This window comes from Anas platyrhynchos, chromosome 3 (genome assembly GCF_047663525.1).
Source record: "Anas platyrhynchos isolate ZD024472 breed Pekin duck chromosome 3, IASCAAS_PekinDuck_T2T, whole genome shotgun sequence".
NCBI classification, from domain to species: Eukaryota; Metazoa; Chordata; class Aves; order Anseriformes; family Anatidae; genus Anas; species Anas platyrhynchos.
In genome coordinates this window covers 43136952-43155263 of record NC_092589.1, presented here as the reverse complement: position 1 = coordinate 43155263, position 18312 = coordinate 43136952, and the positions used below count along the sequence as shown (strand labels likewise).

General features: G+C 35.4%; 1 protein-coding gene across 2 annotated transcripts in view; it reads left to right on the top strand.

Moving 5' to 3' along the window:
* The window catches only part of UBR2 (ubiquitin protein ligase E3 component n-recognin 2), a 51077-nt gene that overhangs the window by 16387 nt on the left and 16378 nt on the right, over positions 1-18312 (top strand). The window contains exons 9-29 of one of the 2 annotated variants that reach the window (XM_027454142.3): positions 759-866; positions 1755-1843; positions 2676-2774; positions 5141-5304; positions 5400-5499; positions 6518-6646; positions 7253-7436; positions 8480-8541; positions 9341-9451; positions 10879-10944; positions 11644-11766; positions 12132-12195; positions 12496-12620; positions 13547-13599; positions 13850-13952; positions 14525-14573; positions 14954-15108; positions 15873-15975; positions 16757-16866; positions 17085-17165; positions 17958-18139. In XM_027454142.3, the coding sequence (XP_027309943.2) occupies positions 759-866; positions 1755-1843; positions 2676-2774; positions 5141-5304; positions 5400-5499; positions 6518-6646; positions 7253-7436; positions 8480-8541; positions 9341-9451; positions 10879-10944; positions 11644-11766; positions 12132-12195; positions 12496-12620; positions 13547-13599; positions 13850-13952; positions 14525-14573; positions 14954-15108; positions 15873-15975; positions 16757-16866; positions 17085-17165; positions 17958-18139 (2260 nt within the window). Of the gene's footprint in view, positions 1-758; positions 867-1754; positions 1844-2502; positions 2602-2675; positions 2775-5140; positions 5305-5399; positions 5500-6517; positions 6647-7252; positions 7437-8479; positions 8542-9340; positions 9452-10878; positions 10945-11643; positions 11767-12131; positions 12196-12495; positions 12621-13546; positions 13600-13849; positions 13953-14524; positions 14574-14953; positions 15109-15872; positions 15976-16756; positions 16867-17084; positions 17166-17957; positions 18140-18312 lie in introns of both variants that reach the window. The other variant, XM_027454143.3, reaches the window with a different exon arrangement.

Genomic DNA, 18312 nt, shown 5'->3' with positions numbered 1-18312 from the left:
TGGGGGCAGGGGACACGACCGTGTTATGGGGGCTGACAGACTTCACGGAACTGCACTTTGCAGTGATACGGGACTCATGGCACCAAGCCACTGCCAGCTCACGCTAGCTGGGAACCTGAAGTGGCTAAGCAGGTTGCAGAGATAGTGTCTAATGCTTGTAAGTCGTAATTTTGTTAGTAAATATATATTACCTGCAGTCCAAAGCCAGGTTGAGCACTGTTCATATGAGCATTGTGTTGTTTTGCAGATGCAGGCTTGACTGCGAGTGTAGAACTTGTATGTTCTTTTCATAGCAATTATTACTCCTTACCATTAAGAAAAAGAAAATGTAGAGAAGTTTTACAATAATAACAGCTAGTAAGTATATTTAAAAAAATTGCAGTCATATATGAATTATATTTTCCTTTTGATAGAACTGTAAACAGGAAAAATATGACCCAGAAAATTAGCCTGATGTGTAACTACTTAGGTTAGTAAGCCAGCAGCAGTCCTAAGGAAGGACATTTTGCATAACTTCGAAACAAATCATTGTTTTGGCAGTTTTTGTAAGGTTCATTCATGTTCTCTAAAGCTAGCATAAGACTTGCAAAGTATAAAATGTTTGTGTGTCTGCCAGCAAAGCATGCAGCGTTACTCAGTTGTCTAGGAAAAGATGGATATGCGGCTTCTACTGTGTCTTAAGAACTTCCAGGTATCAAAATAATACACAAAATTAGTTTTTAAGCTATTACTAACTTCCACCTGTTCTCTTCATTAAGATGGCCTTCGTCGAATATTGTGTCAGGTTGGTCTACAGGAGGGGCCAGATGGTGAAAATTCTTCCCTTGTGGACAAGCTGATGCTGTACGATTCTAAACTGTGGAAGGGTGAGTTTTGTCCAGCTTTTGGAAAATACCGACGATTGTTATGCATGACATTTTTCCCTTACTATATCTGCTAATTAATGATCACTTTTACCATAATATATAATTGCTTAGTTTGTTATAATGTCTCTCCATGGTGCACTTATATAGAAGACAAGAAAACAAAGATTGTTTGGAGACAGAGGTTTTTTAGGTCTTATTTTTCAGAGTAGTCTGAAGTCAAGGCTAATAAACAAGAGACTGATTAGGGGTTTGTCTGCTTTGTTGGATCTCAGTACCAATATCATATCTACCAAAATGGCACCTTTTTTTTTTTTTTTTTTTACTGTGTTAAGCAAATACTTCAATGGCTTTTGACTTAACTGGTCTTCAGAAAGAAATGGTACAGATGTCTATTTTCAAGCTATGTATGGTCAATCTGTATTTGTATTGGCAGTATTTTCTGAAATGCTGCTCAAGCAGACTACATGTTCAGAGTTAGATAAGCTGATTGTTTTGCAGAGTTGTTCACAACAAAGAAAAAATTATTGCAGTTCCCAGGATTTTCCATGTAGCTGCTTCCCCTTGTCCCTTTCCTGGTCCATCCAAATCCTCTGTTCTGACGAGTAGAGTTTAGTTCTTATTTGACTGACTTGCCTAATATTTGAAGGTTTAGGTTATTCAACAGCTGAATATTACTTGATACAGGAATAATAAATAATGCCACTTGAAGCATTTTGTTTTATGTGCTCATCTTCATTCTTTGCTACAACCTGACAGACTTGATCAAAGCAGCTTCTGCTCTGAAATGTAGACTTACTTCACCCTGTAAAAGTTTTCTTTTCTAAACGTTTCCATAATACATTGATAGAAAGTAGTGATATGTAATGTGTTGTTCATTTTTCTTGACAGGAGCTAGAAATGTATATCACCAGTTATTCATGAGTAGTCTCCTGATGGATTTGAAATGCAAGAAACTTTTTGCTATCCGCTTTGCAAGAGTAAGTATTTTTATTATAAAAAGCTATTAAATACCTGAACTGTCTAGTGAAGAGTTTAGTTAGCATATAGAACTTCAAATGATGCAGAAGTATTATTTGGATGTGGAAAGTTGAAATGAAATGCTGACTACTTTATTTCTGTCTTCAAAATATTAGTTATAATGGCATCTCATCTGCTGGGAAGAAAATGAGCTTTCCACGTTCCAAAGAATTAAAGCAGTTCAGATGTTTTTTGTCTTCACCGTCAACTGTGCAGGCTATTTCTTTCTTGAGAGCTAATTGCATCTCATTCTTGAGGTGTAAGCTGTTAAAGCACTACTTGGAAATTGTGCTGAAATTCTGTTATGCAGATTAAGTACTAGTTACTGCAGAAACGCTAAAATGCCTGAAATCAGCACTGCAAAATTCTGCTCACGCTGCTGCAGATAAATAATTTTTTGAATAACAAACAAAATATTAGCCTTTATTGTGAAAATGAGTGAGTAGACCTCACACGTGAGCAGATAAATTGTCATGTTCTTTGTACAAGGTATCTGTATAATAATCTGTGAGAGCTATTCTTCCCTTTATCGTGGAATTAAAGTTTCCCAGAGCAGACATTTAAATAAAAAAAAATCAGGTCAGTGTGGATTAGAGGTGAATTTCCCCTTGTTGTTTAGAATTACCGGCAGTTGCAGAGAGATTATATGGAGGATGATCACGACCGGGCAGTATCGGTGGCTGCTCTGTCTGTCCAACTCTTCACTGTACCTACTCTGGTGAGTAGTGCCTGTCTTTCTTTTAAAAACTGATAGTTGGCACTCCTTGCCTCTTTTTGCCTCCTTCTTAATAGAACTATGAGCGATTGCAGAGTGATTTTATGAAAGATGACCACGACAGAGAGTTCTCAATTGCTGACCTCTCGATACAGATATTCACAGTGCCTTCTCTTGTAAGTACTGAAAGACCAAAAAAAAAGGAAATCTTTTTTTGTTAAAAGCCACTAAGAGGTTCTTGAATCCAGACCGCAGATTTCTTTAACATTACTGTGGAAATGCAGGGCACTGCTTGCTGCGCAGGAGTCAGACTGTTTACATATGTTGCAATGGGTTGAGAAGTTAAAGCAGTTCACCCTTGCAAAGTTTGGATCTGACTTCCCAGAATGGGCTGGGTATTTTTGATTTCTCTTTTTTTATTTTAGGGTTGGCTTTGTTTTGTTCTGTTGTTTTTTTTTTTGTGTGTGTATGTATGTATGTGTATATATATATATATATATATATATATACTCTAATATACTTGAATGTTTATTTAGAGGCACACACATAACATTTACGTTTCTCATCATACCAAGCCATGGTTTCTGTTTGTAGAAATCTACGTTGTGATTTGCTTACTGCAGTTTCAGAGCATACCATTTGGGTTCAGTCCAATAAATGATCCTCTTTGTTTATCATAGTTTTCCAGTCAACCTAACTGCAGGCAAGAATTGTCTCATGATATTCACTACTTCCTTTGGTACTTCTAGACTCTATGCCTTCTTTCAGATTTCCAGTTAATTCTTTTTGCAGTGCTTGAGGCTATGTTTCACCCAATTCACTAATACTGCTGGTCTTTCACCAGCTTACGCTTGTTTGGGGAAAATAACCTTTTTTGCTTCAGTCTCCAGATAAGTCTGTCTTTCCTTGTAGTACAAAGTAATTTTGTGGAGCTGTACTGAAAATAAAAGTTTGATTTTACATAGCCAGATTTGCTTTGACAATGAATGCTTCTGAATCTTTTGAAATTCAATTGAGCTCTAAAATCTAATACTAGTGTAGTATTTATGATACTGTGCAAAGTTGTTTTTTTTAACTTCCTAGGGGGCATGTTGTTCATGGAAATCTGACAGGATTTCAGGATTCTGTTTCCATGTGTCAGGGCAATGTTGTGTTACCTCTTAATTTTGATGCTAACAATAAGAATGTTGCCGTTACTCAGACTTACAGGTAGATTTATCCAACTATGATTATTCAAATGCTCGTGTGTTACTTTTTTGTTTGACAGATGGAATAATAAAATGTGTGTGTATACACGTATATCTTTTTTAGGAATTTCTAACATTTCCTTTTTATTTCAAAAACATGCAAAAAATAAAGTAGAACAAAATTGTTATTGACTAATTTTACAGAAGACAGAATAGACGGATGATATGATAATTATGATAAGCTCCTCCCATACAAAGTAAGAATGATTTTTTTCCTAGGTTTAGGCCTGTTTTGCAGTCATTCTCAACTGAATGAAAAAATTGAAGAACGTAATACCACCCACCACACCCCAGTAACATTTTCAAACTTACATTAGTAATTTGAATTTGAGCTCTCAAGTAGCTGCGGTTGTTTGGTTTGAGGGATGATAGGTGGTTCTGTTTACAGTAATTTTTTTTAAATAGTAACTATTAGATTTTTCCCCTGCAGTAGCATTTTAAAAACTGAATTTGTAGTATCATTATCGGCTGTAGAACCCAGAAGCTCTAGTCAACAGCTGCAGTGTCATTGTGGTAGACGAGAGGGGCTGATCTTCCTGAATATCCCAGCCACATATCGCAGCTCTCTGGTCCCATGACTCATACTGTTTACCTAGGAGAGCCAGCAGAATGAGGAAGTTCTGGAAGAGTTCACAAGTAGGAGATAGCAGTAACGTTTTAGTGCCCCCTACTCTGTTGTGGGTTGGGTTACGTTAGGCTGGGTGTGGAAGACAATGTGGCAGCATCGGAATTTGTGATGCCTGTTGATTTGTTTTGTGCAACACATGGATATATGTGACAACCCCTGATGGAAATTAAAGGTCATTGCACATAATTTCCATGTGGAAATTGCACTGTACAGGTCCTTAGCAGTTCAAAAGACTTGCTGTTCACAGTGCTTAACAGTTTGTAAAGAGAAAAACAGAAGACCTGTCACTGCCCTAAAGGGTTCATACTTAAATTACATGAGAAGACACAACAGATACTTAAAGGGAGGTACAAGTTAATTATAAGACACATAATAATATGTTTTATGTCATAATTACATAGGTTAGCAGGAGCCTTACCATGGTCAAATCTCTGTACAGAAGGGATCTGAAGAGGGAGAGATCTGAATTATGATAATTTCTGGCTAGATTACATTTTTCTCCTGTGAATATTTGGAAGACTGACTTTTACTATGTTCCTTGGTTTTAATTATTAATGTAACTACTTTGGATAAAATGTCATGTATTTTATAAACTTGATGGTGCAGTGTGAACCTCTTGTTAGTTGTGTCTGTTAATTACAGCAAATTTCAATATACTTTGGTGTAGGCTCGAATGCTAATAACAGAAGAAAATCTTATGACCACTATCATCAAAACTTTTATGGACCATCTAAGACACCGTGACATCCAAGGCAGGTTTCAGTTTGAACGTTATACTGCTCTGCAGGCTTTCAAATTCAGGCGTGTTCAGAGCCTTATTTTGGATCTCAAGTAAGTATACTAACTACATACTGATTTGATCAATTTGGGGTGGCAGGGGAGGAGGGAAGATTCAAATTAACACTTGTATCTGTTAATGTACTCAGGTATGTGTTGATAAGCAAACCAACAGAGTGGTCAGAAGACCTGAGACACAAGTTCCTAGAGGGTTTTGATGCATTCTTAGAATTACTCAAGTGTATGCAGGTATGTAAATCTGTGAATTACAAAATTTGCACTGTGTTGAAGATTAAAGCAGGAAGCTGTCTATTATGATGTAAAAACTGAGGAAATTAATGTACTATATTGTAAACACAATGCAGTATGTTTTAGTAACTTCTGGAATTGTCATGTTTTCCTGAAACATGTCTCACCAAACTTTTCCTGATTTTTTTTGTTTGTTGTAGAAGGCAGTAAAAAAAAAAGAGTGGTTCAAAAGGAAAAGTGTCATTTTGGGCATATTTTGCAGGTGTACAGGCAGATAAGACAATTGTATGAATGAGATCTATCCCATTTTAACTAATATTCCCTCTTAGTGAAAGATCCATATACTACTTTGGGGTCATCAGAGTTGCTGCTTTTATTAGAGAATATGTAGTCTGCGCCATACAAGTAGATACCTTCACTGTGAATTTTTTAACCTTTTCGTGTGCTCTATTGAGGAGTATTTTAAAACCAGTGTGGCTTTTACAAAGACAAACTGACTATGCGATCAGTGAGGTGTAAGTCAGAATCACTCCCAGTTTTCTATACTTCAGTGGCATGCTTTTCTTGATGTTTAGCTTGTGATAGTCTGATAAATTTTTAATATGGTCATGCTGGTATATGACTATGCTGTTTTTACTACTTATACTGAGATCTGATTAGGTACTTGAGTACTTGATCTTTAATTGGTATTTACCTACGTTTAATGTATCCCTAGAAACCACATTTAAAAAGCAAAATGGGTGTGTAAGATGATTGATGTATGCATATGTTCTTTGTAAAGAAAACTCAAGGTGTTAATAACAGAGCTAATACCTGAAAAACCTGTCCCGGTATTCTTCTCCACTTCTTGTTTCATTTTATTGTTATTTAGATGTTTATAATTCCTTTCAAGATGGTCCCGAGTTTTTCTTGTATTAGCAATATATTTATAAGGACAGGTAACCACTGTCCCACACTTAATGCTAACGAAGTTATTTCAGTGATATATTGTTGAAATGCACAACTCTTTTTGTTTAAGGGTATGGATCCAATAACTCGTCAAGTAGGACAGCACATTGAAATGGAACCAGAATGGGAAGCAGCATTTACACTGCAGATGAAATTAACACTTGTTATTTCAATGATGCAGGACTGGTGTGCTTTAGATGTAAGTTTTTTCTGAATTGTTTTTTCCATGCGAATATGTGGCTATGGGGGTGGTGGTGGCAAGAGGAGGGAATGAACCATTAATATGTGTAACAGTTGAACAAAACAATGTAACTGCACAATAAGCCAAAATATTCTGTGAGCAGGTACACTTTTTTTCTATTTAAACACGTCTTTTAGGACTTAAACTGACCAATATGTAAGCATGTGGTTAAGCCTTAAAAAAAAAAGGCAAAAAGAGCTCAGTTGCATCAAAAAACTGATCATCACAACATTTGGGCCATAATTAGTATTATCAGAGAAGAGGGAGTTAGAGGAGCATGCCCTGGATCTACCTAATGCTGCCTGATTGTAAATCAGGTTTTTACTGCATCTGTGTTGCAAGTTTTAGCAATAGTCAGTTTTGTCAGGCATATCTGGATGAGTTTCATGGTCTGTGTCCCCTTTAATAATTCAGATCAGTATGTCAGATTCCTTATCTTAATTTTGTAGGACTGTTATAAAGATTAAAAAAATATATATATCAATACCTGCTTGTTGTTAGCTGTATTACTGCTCAGAGCTCTGTGTTGTTTATAATCTTTGTAAACTGTGATCTTCCTTTTAGGAAAAAGTGTTAATTGAAGCTTACAAGAAATGCTTGACTGTGTTGATGCAGTGTCATAGTGGTTTTACAGATGGAGAACAGCCTATTGTTCTCAGTATGTGTGGACATTCAGTTGAGACCATCAGATACTGTGTTTCTCAGGAAAAAGTTAGCATTCATCTCCCAGTTTCTCGTTTACTTGCAGGTATGAACTAGTTTAAAAATATTTCAGGAAATGAAAAATGTTGCATAAATATAATTTGCATTTGTATGTACATAATGAACCACACAACAGCTGTTGAGAGTCTGAATAGGGTGCATTTCAGCCTTTTCCTAACTGTTTGATAGCTTTCCTTAAGGCAAAATGTTCCCAAGTGATGGAGAAGTTGTTATGGTTTCAGGCCTGGGGAAGATTGTCTCATGCCTCTGCATTTGTCAGCGGTGGGTGTTGTAGGAAGTTACAGCTGCTTTTGTAACTTACATGATGCAAAAGAAATGCAACAAAATACGGTCTGTAGATGACTGTTTTTGAAATATGGTTAGCTGTCAGATTGAATAGACTAATCAACAGTCTGTTAGAGAACAGATTAATCAGATGTGTCACCAGAAAAGTAAGCCATGTCTTTTTTCTACTTTGCTGGCCTAATTTTTCTACTAATTTACTGGCCTAAATTGCTGAACAGTTATGTTTAGGGAGGAAAAAAAGTAAAAATGTATTTTAATTTAAACAGAATCAGATAATAATAAATTAACAGGTAATGAAGTGAAAAAGATAGTTCTTAAGTAAAATATTATGCAGCTCAAACTTGAATAACTTTGAATTTTTGGATTTATAAGCAAAACTCTCATAGCTTTAAAGCAAAGCAGAAAGCCTTTTATAGGGGCCTCATTACAGTATTTTATAAACCTAAAGATTGGTAGGAAGGATGACATATCTGTTGTTGATAACTTGTCTTGATAGACCAAGGATACTTGGCTATCACTGAGGGGATATGACACAGAAAAGAAAGACAAAACTCTTTCACTGCAAGTTTTATACAGTGGGAAAAATTTTCCATAAAATGTATGCTTTGTAACAAGTCTCCTTAGGAAATACTTGTGTAACTCCAGGGTGATCATTTGCAGACTTGCTTGTGGTTATGTCCAGAAAATGGTCTGATAGAAAATGAGGTGATTTTTTTTGTCCTTTCTGAATTATAGTAAATATTGTACGCAATATGTATGTATGTGTTTTATTTATTCATACAGGCTTGCATGTTTTGCTGAGTAAAACTGAAGTGGCATATAAGTTTCCAGAGCTGCTACCCCTGGTATGTAATTAAATGTAGTATATTCATTAAATGTAATTAATACTGAAGGTGACGTTGCTTTTATGAGCATAGGATATTATTAAATAAAACAAAGGACTGTTTTTGCTATGCATGCTGTTTACAGAGACTATCTTTGCTAGATAATTTTATCTCTTAAGAGATTAATATTTAGATACTCGTGACTGGAGCATACACAATTAGCTTTGCTCTCTTGAGTAATTCAAGACTTAGGTTTAAGGTTTGTATTTGGTTCTTCATTCACTACCTTCTTTTTATAGTAGAAATTGTTTTTAGAAACTACTGTCAGGACCTGATTCCCTTCTCCTTGGTATAGGTTGTAATTTACTTCCCTTCTTGTTCCCTTCCTGCGTGTTCTTACTGATCCACTGTCTCTTAATAGGAAGTTAAAAAGAACAGGATAAATTAAAAGAGGGGAAAAGGTAACCGGCAGAAGAAATCTCTGCCTTTTAACAGAAGAAATGTTTAACCTTTGAATGAAATAAAATGACAGTGTTATTATTGATAATGTTGTTTTAAAATACAAAACCTACTGTCCTTAAGAATAAACTAAAGCCCTTGTGGAATACTTCTGTGGAGCAGTAACTGTGTAAGGCTGGTTAAAGCTGATTGGGTAGGTTGTAAACAAATTTGTCAAGTCTTTGTAATATGTGCTTTGGATTTACTTCTCTCCTGTATTCCCATACCATTTAATGATTAGAAATATCATCCTTCACCCTTTCAAGTCCCATTTCCTTTTTTCTCCTTATATATCAAAATATTGCATTTTACTTTAATGCAGAGTGAACTTAGCCCACCTATGTTGATAGAACATCCTCTCCGATGCCTGGTGCTGTGTGCCCAAGTACATGCAGGGATGTGGAGAAGAAACGGCTTCTCTCTTGTTAATCAGGTAAGTACGTAGTAGCTGTGTAGTCACTGTTTTCTGATAGCTCCCCAAGGTAACTTCAGACCTCAAAAACTCTCATTTTTAAATTGGTTTGGAACTTTACTTGCATTAAATTCAGTAAGATCTGTGAGAGTTAACTACTTAAATCAGCACTTGTATCATTTGAATATTTGTTTTTAAACTGATCTTTGATGTCTCAGTCAGAAGCCGCTTTTTGTGGTCTCAGGATTGCCACAGTTCTTACTGAATTTAGTCCTCTGTGTGTAAGTATAGCGCAGTTAATGTCCGCTAGCCTTTTTGCTGTATACTGTCCAATAATAGCAAGAAGTGCAGAATTAATTTATGCGTCTTTGATAACACTTTCATCGCCTTCACATAAATATTTGTCTCAAATATTAAAATAAAAACAGAAATAGTAATAATCCTATATGTGTATAAGGTAAGTGAAATCTAGAGGCTGTGCAGAAGCGTTAGAACCAGCACAGAGCGCAGTGTTCCTTGGATTCTCTCTCATTTCTTATTTCTTTCATGATTCTGGAGAAAGTCTCTGTCCATCTCTAATTTTAATGTTTTTACAAAGTAGATCCTGAGGTGTTTCAAGCACACCTACTATAAAATGGGTTCTGTAGTGTCAGTGCCACCTACCAGGGTAATGATCTAAAGTGTACTTTAGTGCTAGGAGTACTTGACTTAAGCTGCTCCTCCTGCTGATGCTTCTTGCCTTTAAAAAAAAAAACCAAACACTAGTGTAAGGTGATTATCATTATTGAAGCTCTACTCATGTACAATTAATAACAGCACTCAACCTACTACAGACATGCACCAAATCTGAAATTTCAGTATAGCTTTTCATAGAGGAATATATCTATTTAATCCCGCTGGTTGTGGGATTCCACAATCCCATCATGAAGTAAAGAGATGAATTTAGCTTAGGTACTGTGGCTCCCACAATCTAGAATTCCTTTCTTTTATGATTATGGAGAGCTCAAGTTCAGACAACTACTTCAGGATGTTTTCTGAGAAGATTTTATGGCATTTGAATTGATTGGTTTGGTGAAGAGAAGGAAGGCATGCCTGTCTGCTCTATGTAATTCTGGTGAAAAATGGTGTCCCCCTAGAGGGAAGTTCAGCACATGGAAGGTTGGACAGCACATGGGCTGTCTCTGAAGTGTTTATACACACACACACACATAAAAACTTACAGCTCCACGTGATTTTTCCTTCTAGTCACATGCAATCTAGACATTGCCAATACCCAGCTATATAAAAACACTTTCTGCTTCCAAATACATTTGTATATTTTTTCAAATTACTGTTTCAGCTTTTTATTTACTAATACTGTATAACAAAGTTTATTTTTCTAGATGAAAAATACGTGTAGATGGAGTATAATGGTTGTAAATCTTTCTGTTTTTTTTTTTTTTTTTCAGATTTATTACTATCATAATGTGAAATGCAGGAGAGAGATGTTTGACAAGGACATAGTAATGCTTCAGGTAACCACGTATACCAGTTTGCATTTTATCAAGTGTCTTTTGACGCAGGCTTTGTGTACATCTGCTTATCCTTCATCAAAACCTTTTAATGGCAAGGATTTTTTTTTTGTGTGAAAGGACTTGTTCTTACTGTATCTGTGTATTTATGGAAAAATTTGTGGAGGAAGTACTGTTATAGTCCTTCACAAATAAATGGAAATAAGAATGTGTGACTGTATTGAAACATTCTTCTCTGCCAGAATGCTTGGAAAAGCTTGTTTAAATCTTCCAGCCCTTCTATTGGTGCCTGGAATACATTTATTTTATTTTTTTATTTTAAGTCTTTGTGCTATATACTACTTCTTATTATGCCTTCTAAAAGTTGGATCAGCAGGAACAGAATAGTAGAGACAAAACTAAATTAAACAAAAGTCTTGATCTGATTTTTATTTAGATTGATATGGAAGGAATAACCCTGAATATTTTACATTTAAAAGGCTTCATCAAAAATTAATAAAGCATATCACCCTGCATAGTCAAATGTGAGCTGTCAGTTGCATTATTGGAGTCATAAGAGAGTACCTTGCTTAAATCTCCATGCCCAGGATAAAGAGGAATGAATCTTACAAAGAATGTACTGTGAACTGTATGTGAATATAAAATACATTCTAAAATAACACCCAGTCTGGTTTGTGTTTATAATCATTTTTTCTTTAATAGACAGGTGTGTCTATGATGGATCCAAATCACTTCCTGATGATAATGCTGAGTCGCTTTGAACTTTATCAGATATTTAGTACTCCAGACTATGGCAAAAGATTTAGCACAGAAAATACTAACAAGGTATTTTATGTACACTTTTTATGGAAAAATCTACAAAATTGTTTTCAAAAATATGCTGAAGGCTTTTGTGCTACTTCTGTTCAGTTTCTTGCTAAAAATTCGAGAGTTATTTTGACCAGTTCTGAAATCCACAAATATTTTACATGTCGAAATGATAAATGTCAGAAACTGCTGCATAATTTTTGCATTGTTCAAGAATTTTAAGGCAGTTGTGGCTTCATTACAGTAGAGCTTAATTTTTGGATTATTAAGAGTGAAAAAAGATAATGTTTTGAAGCACAAGAAAATGCTTTCAGCATATGGAATAACTTGTTACCTTTAATTGAAACATGTAAATTCAATTGTTTTTCTTTATTTTCAACCAGGATGTTGTTCAACAAAATAATACTCTTATAGAAGAGATGCTTTACCTCATTATAATGATTGTTGGTAAGTTCACAATACATTTAATACATTTTTTCATGTCTGTTTAATGGTTTGGAATGAGCATTCTTCCTTGTTATCTCAAGTTCAGTTCTGTTTTGAACATGCTGTTGTTCTGATTTTCTGGTGAGGAAAGACTTGAAACTAGCTTACATTAACGTAATCTTAACTTTTGAACATGGGTGGATGAACACAAGATTTAACAGGAGACTTATTTTCCAGTCTTTTCCTTTTAAATTACAAAAGAAAAAAAGTTTTAAAATAGTAAAATAATGCTAATAAAGCACTATTATATTTTGTTTACAGGAGAAAGATTCAGTCCTGGAATAGGACAGGTAAATGCAACAGATGAAATCAAACGAGAGATCATCCATCAGCTGAGTATCAGGCCAATGGCTCACAGTGAATTAGTAAAGGCATTACCTGAAGATGTAAGTAGCTTGAAAAACAAAACCTTCAATTTTATAAGGTGAATTGGTGAATTTTTTTACGTGAGTTAGTGTCCCTTAATGGGAGCAGCGTGATCATGCAGAGTAAAGTTAACATGAGTACAGAGTAATAGTTGTCATGGAGAAGGTAGGTGAGGGCTGGAGAAGATGAAACTGTATGAAAGAGGCAGGAGCCTGAGGGCTTCTTCAGCTCTTCTCTTTTAAATACTGTTTCTTAATCAGGCCATCTGGCCAGTAGTATCTGCAGTCTGCTTGTAAACTCTAAATAGATGCATGCAATTGGGTTGCTGGAACTATCCAGAAATGTAAACTGTTATTTTAGAGCCTGACAATAATTGAGAATTCATGAAATCAGGAGCAGTGTAATGACTTGTGTAACATAAATGCTTCATTTGCATGGACATTCATTTACTTGAATTCCAATATGAGTGCTTTTGTAGGATAGCAGTCTTATGTGCTTTAGGATATTTATTAAGTAATCTTTAAACATATTTCAGGGCGTAGTCAAAATTCAAAAAATATTCTTTTACTATATTAGTACTACTCTTAATGATAAATTCTGAAATATTGTTCATTGTTCTAAATACTTTAAACTTAATTTGAAAAGTCAAAATTTAGAGGAGCAGTATGATTTTAAGGAACATTTAAGGTTTTCTTCTAAAGTTTATTATGACAAGGAAAAGTAGTAAAAATTCAATATTTAATTTGGGATGCTTTTTTCAAAATACTTTTTGCAAATACAGCATTCATGAACGTATCTTTTATTACATATTTTAGTGTTCTCTGGAGCGTCAGTAAAATTACTTGTACTGGATGTGTTTTGCATGCTCATCTAGTGTCGTATGGTGTTTGAATGGGTTTAATCCAAGAGCTATAGTAACACAGTCTTGCATTTCCACTCAACATAGGAGAACAGAGAGACGGGAATGGAAAGTGTGATTGAAGAAGTGGCCTGTTTCAAGTATGTTTCCCTTTATTCTAATGTTTTATTTCTTAAAATTAAATATATAAATTAGTGAGAGTGAGAGAAAAGAAAAAAAAAAAGGAGGTCTGGGCTATGGTGTTTTTCCCATGATTTTACTCAAGTGCATCATTTAGTACTCATTTTAGAGTGCCTATTGAGCAATGTATTCTAGCTGTTTTATTTAACCCTTTATGCTCAAATGGTAGTAACCAATGCACCATATTTTTTTAATACTTTTTCCTGGTAGGAAACCTGGATTAACTGGCAGAGGGCTGTATGAACTAAAACCAGAATGTACCAAGAACTTCAATCTGTATTTCTACCACTTTTCAAGGGCAGAGCAATCAAAGGTAACTAACAATTTGAACCTTTTGTATTTGTTTCCTTTCATATTTTTTTTTCCCCAGAGCTTTACTGTGTGAGGGCGTATTATCAGATGGTATTTTTTTTAAAAGATAATTTACTTGAGAGAATTGTCAAAATTTGAGATGCTGCAGTGATTTCTGTGCCATCGGATCTTATGTCCTATACAGAGCTTCTGAAATCAGTCAGTGGGGCTTTAGGAGTTGGTCTGCGGGTTCTCTTACATGGTATTTAACTAAAAGTAATTTAACTGTCTATATTTTCACTTTACCTTTATGGACATTTACCATTCTAGTTCAAATTTGTCTTATGATCTTTATGCTAATAAAGAATGCAGACCATTTCAAGATGAAAGATTAATTTCAAAGATGCAGACATTATATGATGTTCACAAGTAGAAAGTAATACAAACTCAAAAGACATGGAAACTTGTTCCTTTTGTTTAAGGCTAAGGAAAAGAGGAAAGAAACAGCAACAATATAATAAGGACAATATAAATTATTTTATTAGTTTTATGTTTCTACAGTTCTTGAGTAGTATTGGCATCATTCTCTTTCAGGCCGAAGAAGCACAGAGAAAGCTGAAAAGACAGAACAGAGAAGATACAGGTATTTTTTTGAGAGAAGATGGGAGGAATTACCTGTCAAACCATATATTTTAAAATCTGTCAAACCTGAAATTTTAAGACTAACGTTCTGTTCTTGGGTTAGCCAGGAATTTGTGAAAATGTAGCAATTTCCTTTCTATCTTCCTGGTCACAGAGAGGAATCTGATCCATAGTAGAAACAGCCTAATGAAGCACTTATTCCTTCAGCTGTTGTTACATTCAAGTAATGTTGAATGTTACAGCCTATTACCTGCAGTATTATTTATCAAGCAACTGTATGGCTTCCTGGGTTAAAATGTTAAGCTCTTTGCAAGTCTCATGTTTTATATGGGTGGTGCAAATTTTAAATGCCTAAGCGTGAAACATGAATTTCCCTTTCAGCACTTCCACCACCAGCTTTGCCTCCTTTCTGCCCACTTTTTGCAAGTCTGATTAATGTTCTGCAGTCCGATGTCATGCTGTGTATTATGGGTACTATACTACAGTGGGCAGTAGAGCACAATGGCTATGCCTGGTCAGAGTCCATGCTGCAAAGGGTATGTCTCCTTGTTTTAAAACTATGCATGTGCTAAAAGAGGAACATGGATTTCAGCATTTTAACATAGGTTTATAGATTTGGGTTGCTTACTAACATATTCATAGTACTATGAATGAGAAATAAATGGTGTTTTCTGATACAGAAGACTAGGAGAAAACCCCTCTGTCTCTGATTCAGTTCCTAGAATGAATGGAAGAAGGCTAAACTTCTAGCAAAATTCACATGGGGGAATAATGCTGCTTAGATCAGCTGTAGTAGATTACACCTTTTTATAGACCTAAAAGTTATTATTTTATAGTGTTTCTAGAGTCTTAGAATAAATAAAAAAAAAAATAATTTTTAACTTTTTGTCAGTTAAATTTTGTACGTGATAAAAAGGATTTTAAAAGTGCTTCATGCTTCTGTCCAGAAACTTGCAATAGTAACATGCAATTGTTAGGAAGAAAGCTTAAGAAATATGAGAAAATACTGAAATGTATCCCAAGCCACTGAATTCCCACTGATTAGACAGCACAGCAAACAGAAAGACACCAGTGGTATGAAGTGTTTATATCTGGCGAAGTTTCAAGAATTTGTAGACACATACTGTTAATCCCATGTAATGTAGCTTTGGAACTACATATATAGAAATAACTTCAGCTATGGTGTTCTTATATAACTTTACTGTATGCCTTCCCTGTCTTTTAATGAATTACCCGAACAATGTAAAGAGATTATATGAAAGCTTTAAGAAAAGGACTGAAATTGCTAACTTTTCTCTAGGTTTTGCATTTGATTGGAATGGCACTACAAGAAGAAAAACAACATCTGGAGAATCTCAGTGAGGAGAATGTTGTAACATTCACCTTTACTCAGAAAATATCAAGTATGTCTGTCTTCATTTCCATAGCAAATTTTAAGCAACTGAAAATGCTAGTACCTTATATTCCCTTCTTCTGGAATGGTGTTTACGGGAGGAGTATGTCTGTTAATCCATCAAAAAGTGTTTCCAATATTGTAGATAAGTACACAAAACAGTTCTTAAATTTAACAGAAGTTGAGTATGTATGTATTCTTCACATATCTGTAGCAGTGATGGTAGATATGGTAACAGCAATACCTAATCTCTTCTGTAGTAGAGAAGAGAAATCCAGAAGTAGAGTAATTCCCATGAAATCTACTTCTTAATATCATCATTAATGTTCTTAACAAAGATTGCTGTATGTGGTCAGATGTCACAACTACAAAAATAGAAGTTGCATTCTTAATCATTTAATCTTTACTGTCTTTTGTATCTTCTAATTAGTGCCTGTAGTTAAGATATGAAAGCTGCTTCCATTGGAAAAAGGTGGGAGATGCAAGAATTTGACATGGCAACTCCCAAGTTGTAAACATTCAAGGAGTACATAAAGTGCATTCTGCCTTTTAAAAAAAAAAAAAAAGTGGGCAAGGCTTCTAAAGCATTTTCCTGTAATCTTTCAGGAAGTAGAGGGTATTCGTTAAAAAGATTGGGAGGAATGAAACTTACATGTTTGTCTGTTTGTTGAAGGAATTCGTTAGGTGTTGAGTATATGCAAGTGTTGGTTGTATTCTGTTTTCTTTAATAGTAGCAAGTGATTAGTTTGTCAGGTAAAAATAAAATCAATTGTCATTCTCATTTTTCTCAGGACCAGGAGAGGCACCCAATAATTCCCCTAGTATACTAGCAATGCTAGAAACACTGCAAAATGCACCTCATCTGGAAGTGCACAAGGACATGATCAGGTGGATATTGAAGGTAAATCTTTTGTATAATTCCTCAAAACTATGGAAAGAAGATTTGTTAAAACTTTCTGATTTGTACTGCAATGGTTTCCTTATTTCCCATGTTGATTTGTTGTACCTACCTCTTTTTCCTCTTTTGAAATCTAACACTACGTATTATCTGGCCAGCATTATAGTATGCATAGTTGTTATATTCATGTTGCAAACTGAGGTTTTGTTTTTCTTCTACAGACTTTTAATACCATTAAGAAACTAAGAGAGAGCTCTTCTACGAGTCCTGTGGCTGAGACAGAAGGAAATGTTATGGAGGAGGTAAAAACAAGCTGTAACAGCTGATCTGAAACATGTCTAGGTTGTGACTAGCCATGGACTGTGCTTCTGATTGCTGTTTTGAATCAAATATGGGAAATGTCACTTTGGAGTCGTTAAGTCTATCTTACAGCTTGTAGATCAGGCAAACCAGTTTGCAAGGAGGATGTGGATTCTCCTCAGAGAAGGCCACAAAGATGATCAGAAGGCTGGAGCACCTCTACTATGAAGGAAGGCTGAGAGAGCTGGGGATGTTCAGCCTGGGGAAGAGAAAGGTCCCTCTGGGGAAACCTTACAGCAGCCTTCCAGTTCTTGAAGGGGGCTTATAGAAAAGATAGAGAGCAACTTTTTACTCAGTCAGATAATGATAGGAGAAGGGGGAATGCTCTTAAACTAAAAAAGGGAAGATTTAGGTTAGATATTAGGAGGAAATCCTTCATTCAGAAGGTGGCAAGGCACTGGTACAGGTTTCCCAGAGAAGCTGTGGATGCCTCATACCTGGAGGTTTTCAAGATCAGGTTGGATGAGGCCCTTGGCATCCTAATCTAGTGGGTGGCATCCCTGCCCACGGCACGGGGGTTGGAACTAGATGGTCTTTAAGGTCCCTTCCAACCCAAGCTGTTCTATGCTTATGAGCCTAAGAAAAGAGGGTGCAAAAACTCCAATAGTCTCTCTTGTCTCTTTATCAGATTCTAATTGCTTACATGTTAGTGTAAGTACATATAGCAGTAGTTAACATAAATAGTCCATTTTAACATTATTTTTTAAATGACTGATCTAATAATACAATTTCAGAGTTCACGTGATAAAGACAAAGCTGAGAGGAAACGAAAAGCTGAGATTGCCAGACTGCGTAGGGAGAAGATAATGGCTCAGATGTCGGAGATGCAACGGCACTTCATTAATGAAAACAAAGAACTCTTTCAGCAAACTTTGGAGGAGCTCGATACTTCAGCTTCTGGAGGACATGATAATAGGTAATGAAATCTTACTTGAACTTTTTCCTTTTAACTTTTACATCAGCTTGGTCTATTGTTACTGTACTAAAAAGTACCTATTTTAGTCTTGATGGAAAATTATTCAAAAGTGTTTTTTGAGACCAAAAAGAGCAGTAAGTGGAACACTTTCCTTGCAGTTACTGACAAGATGG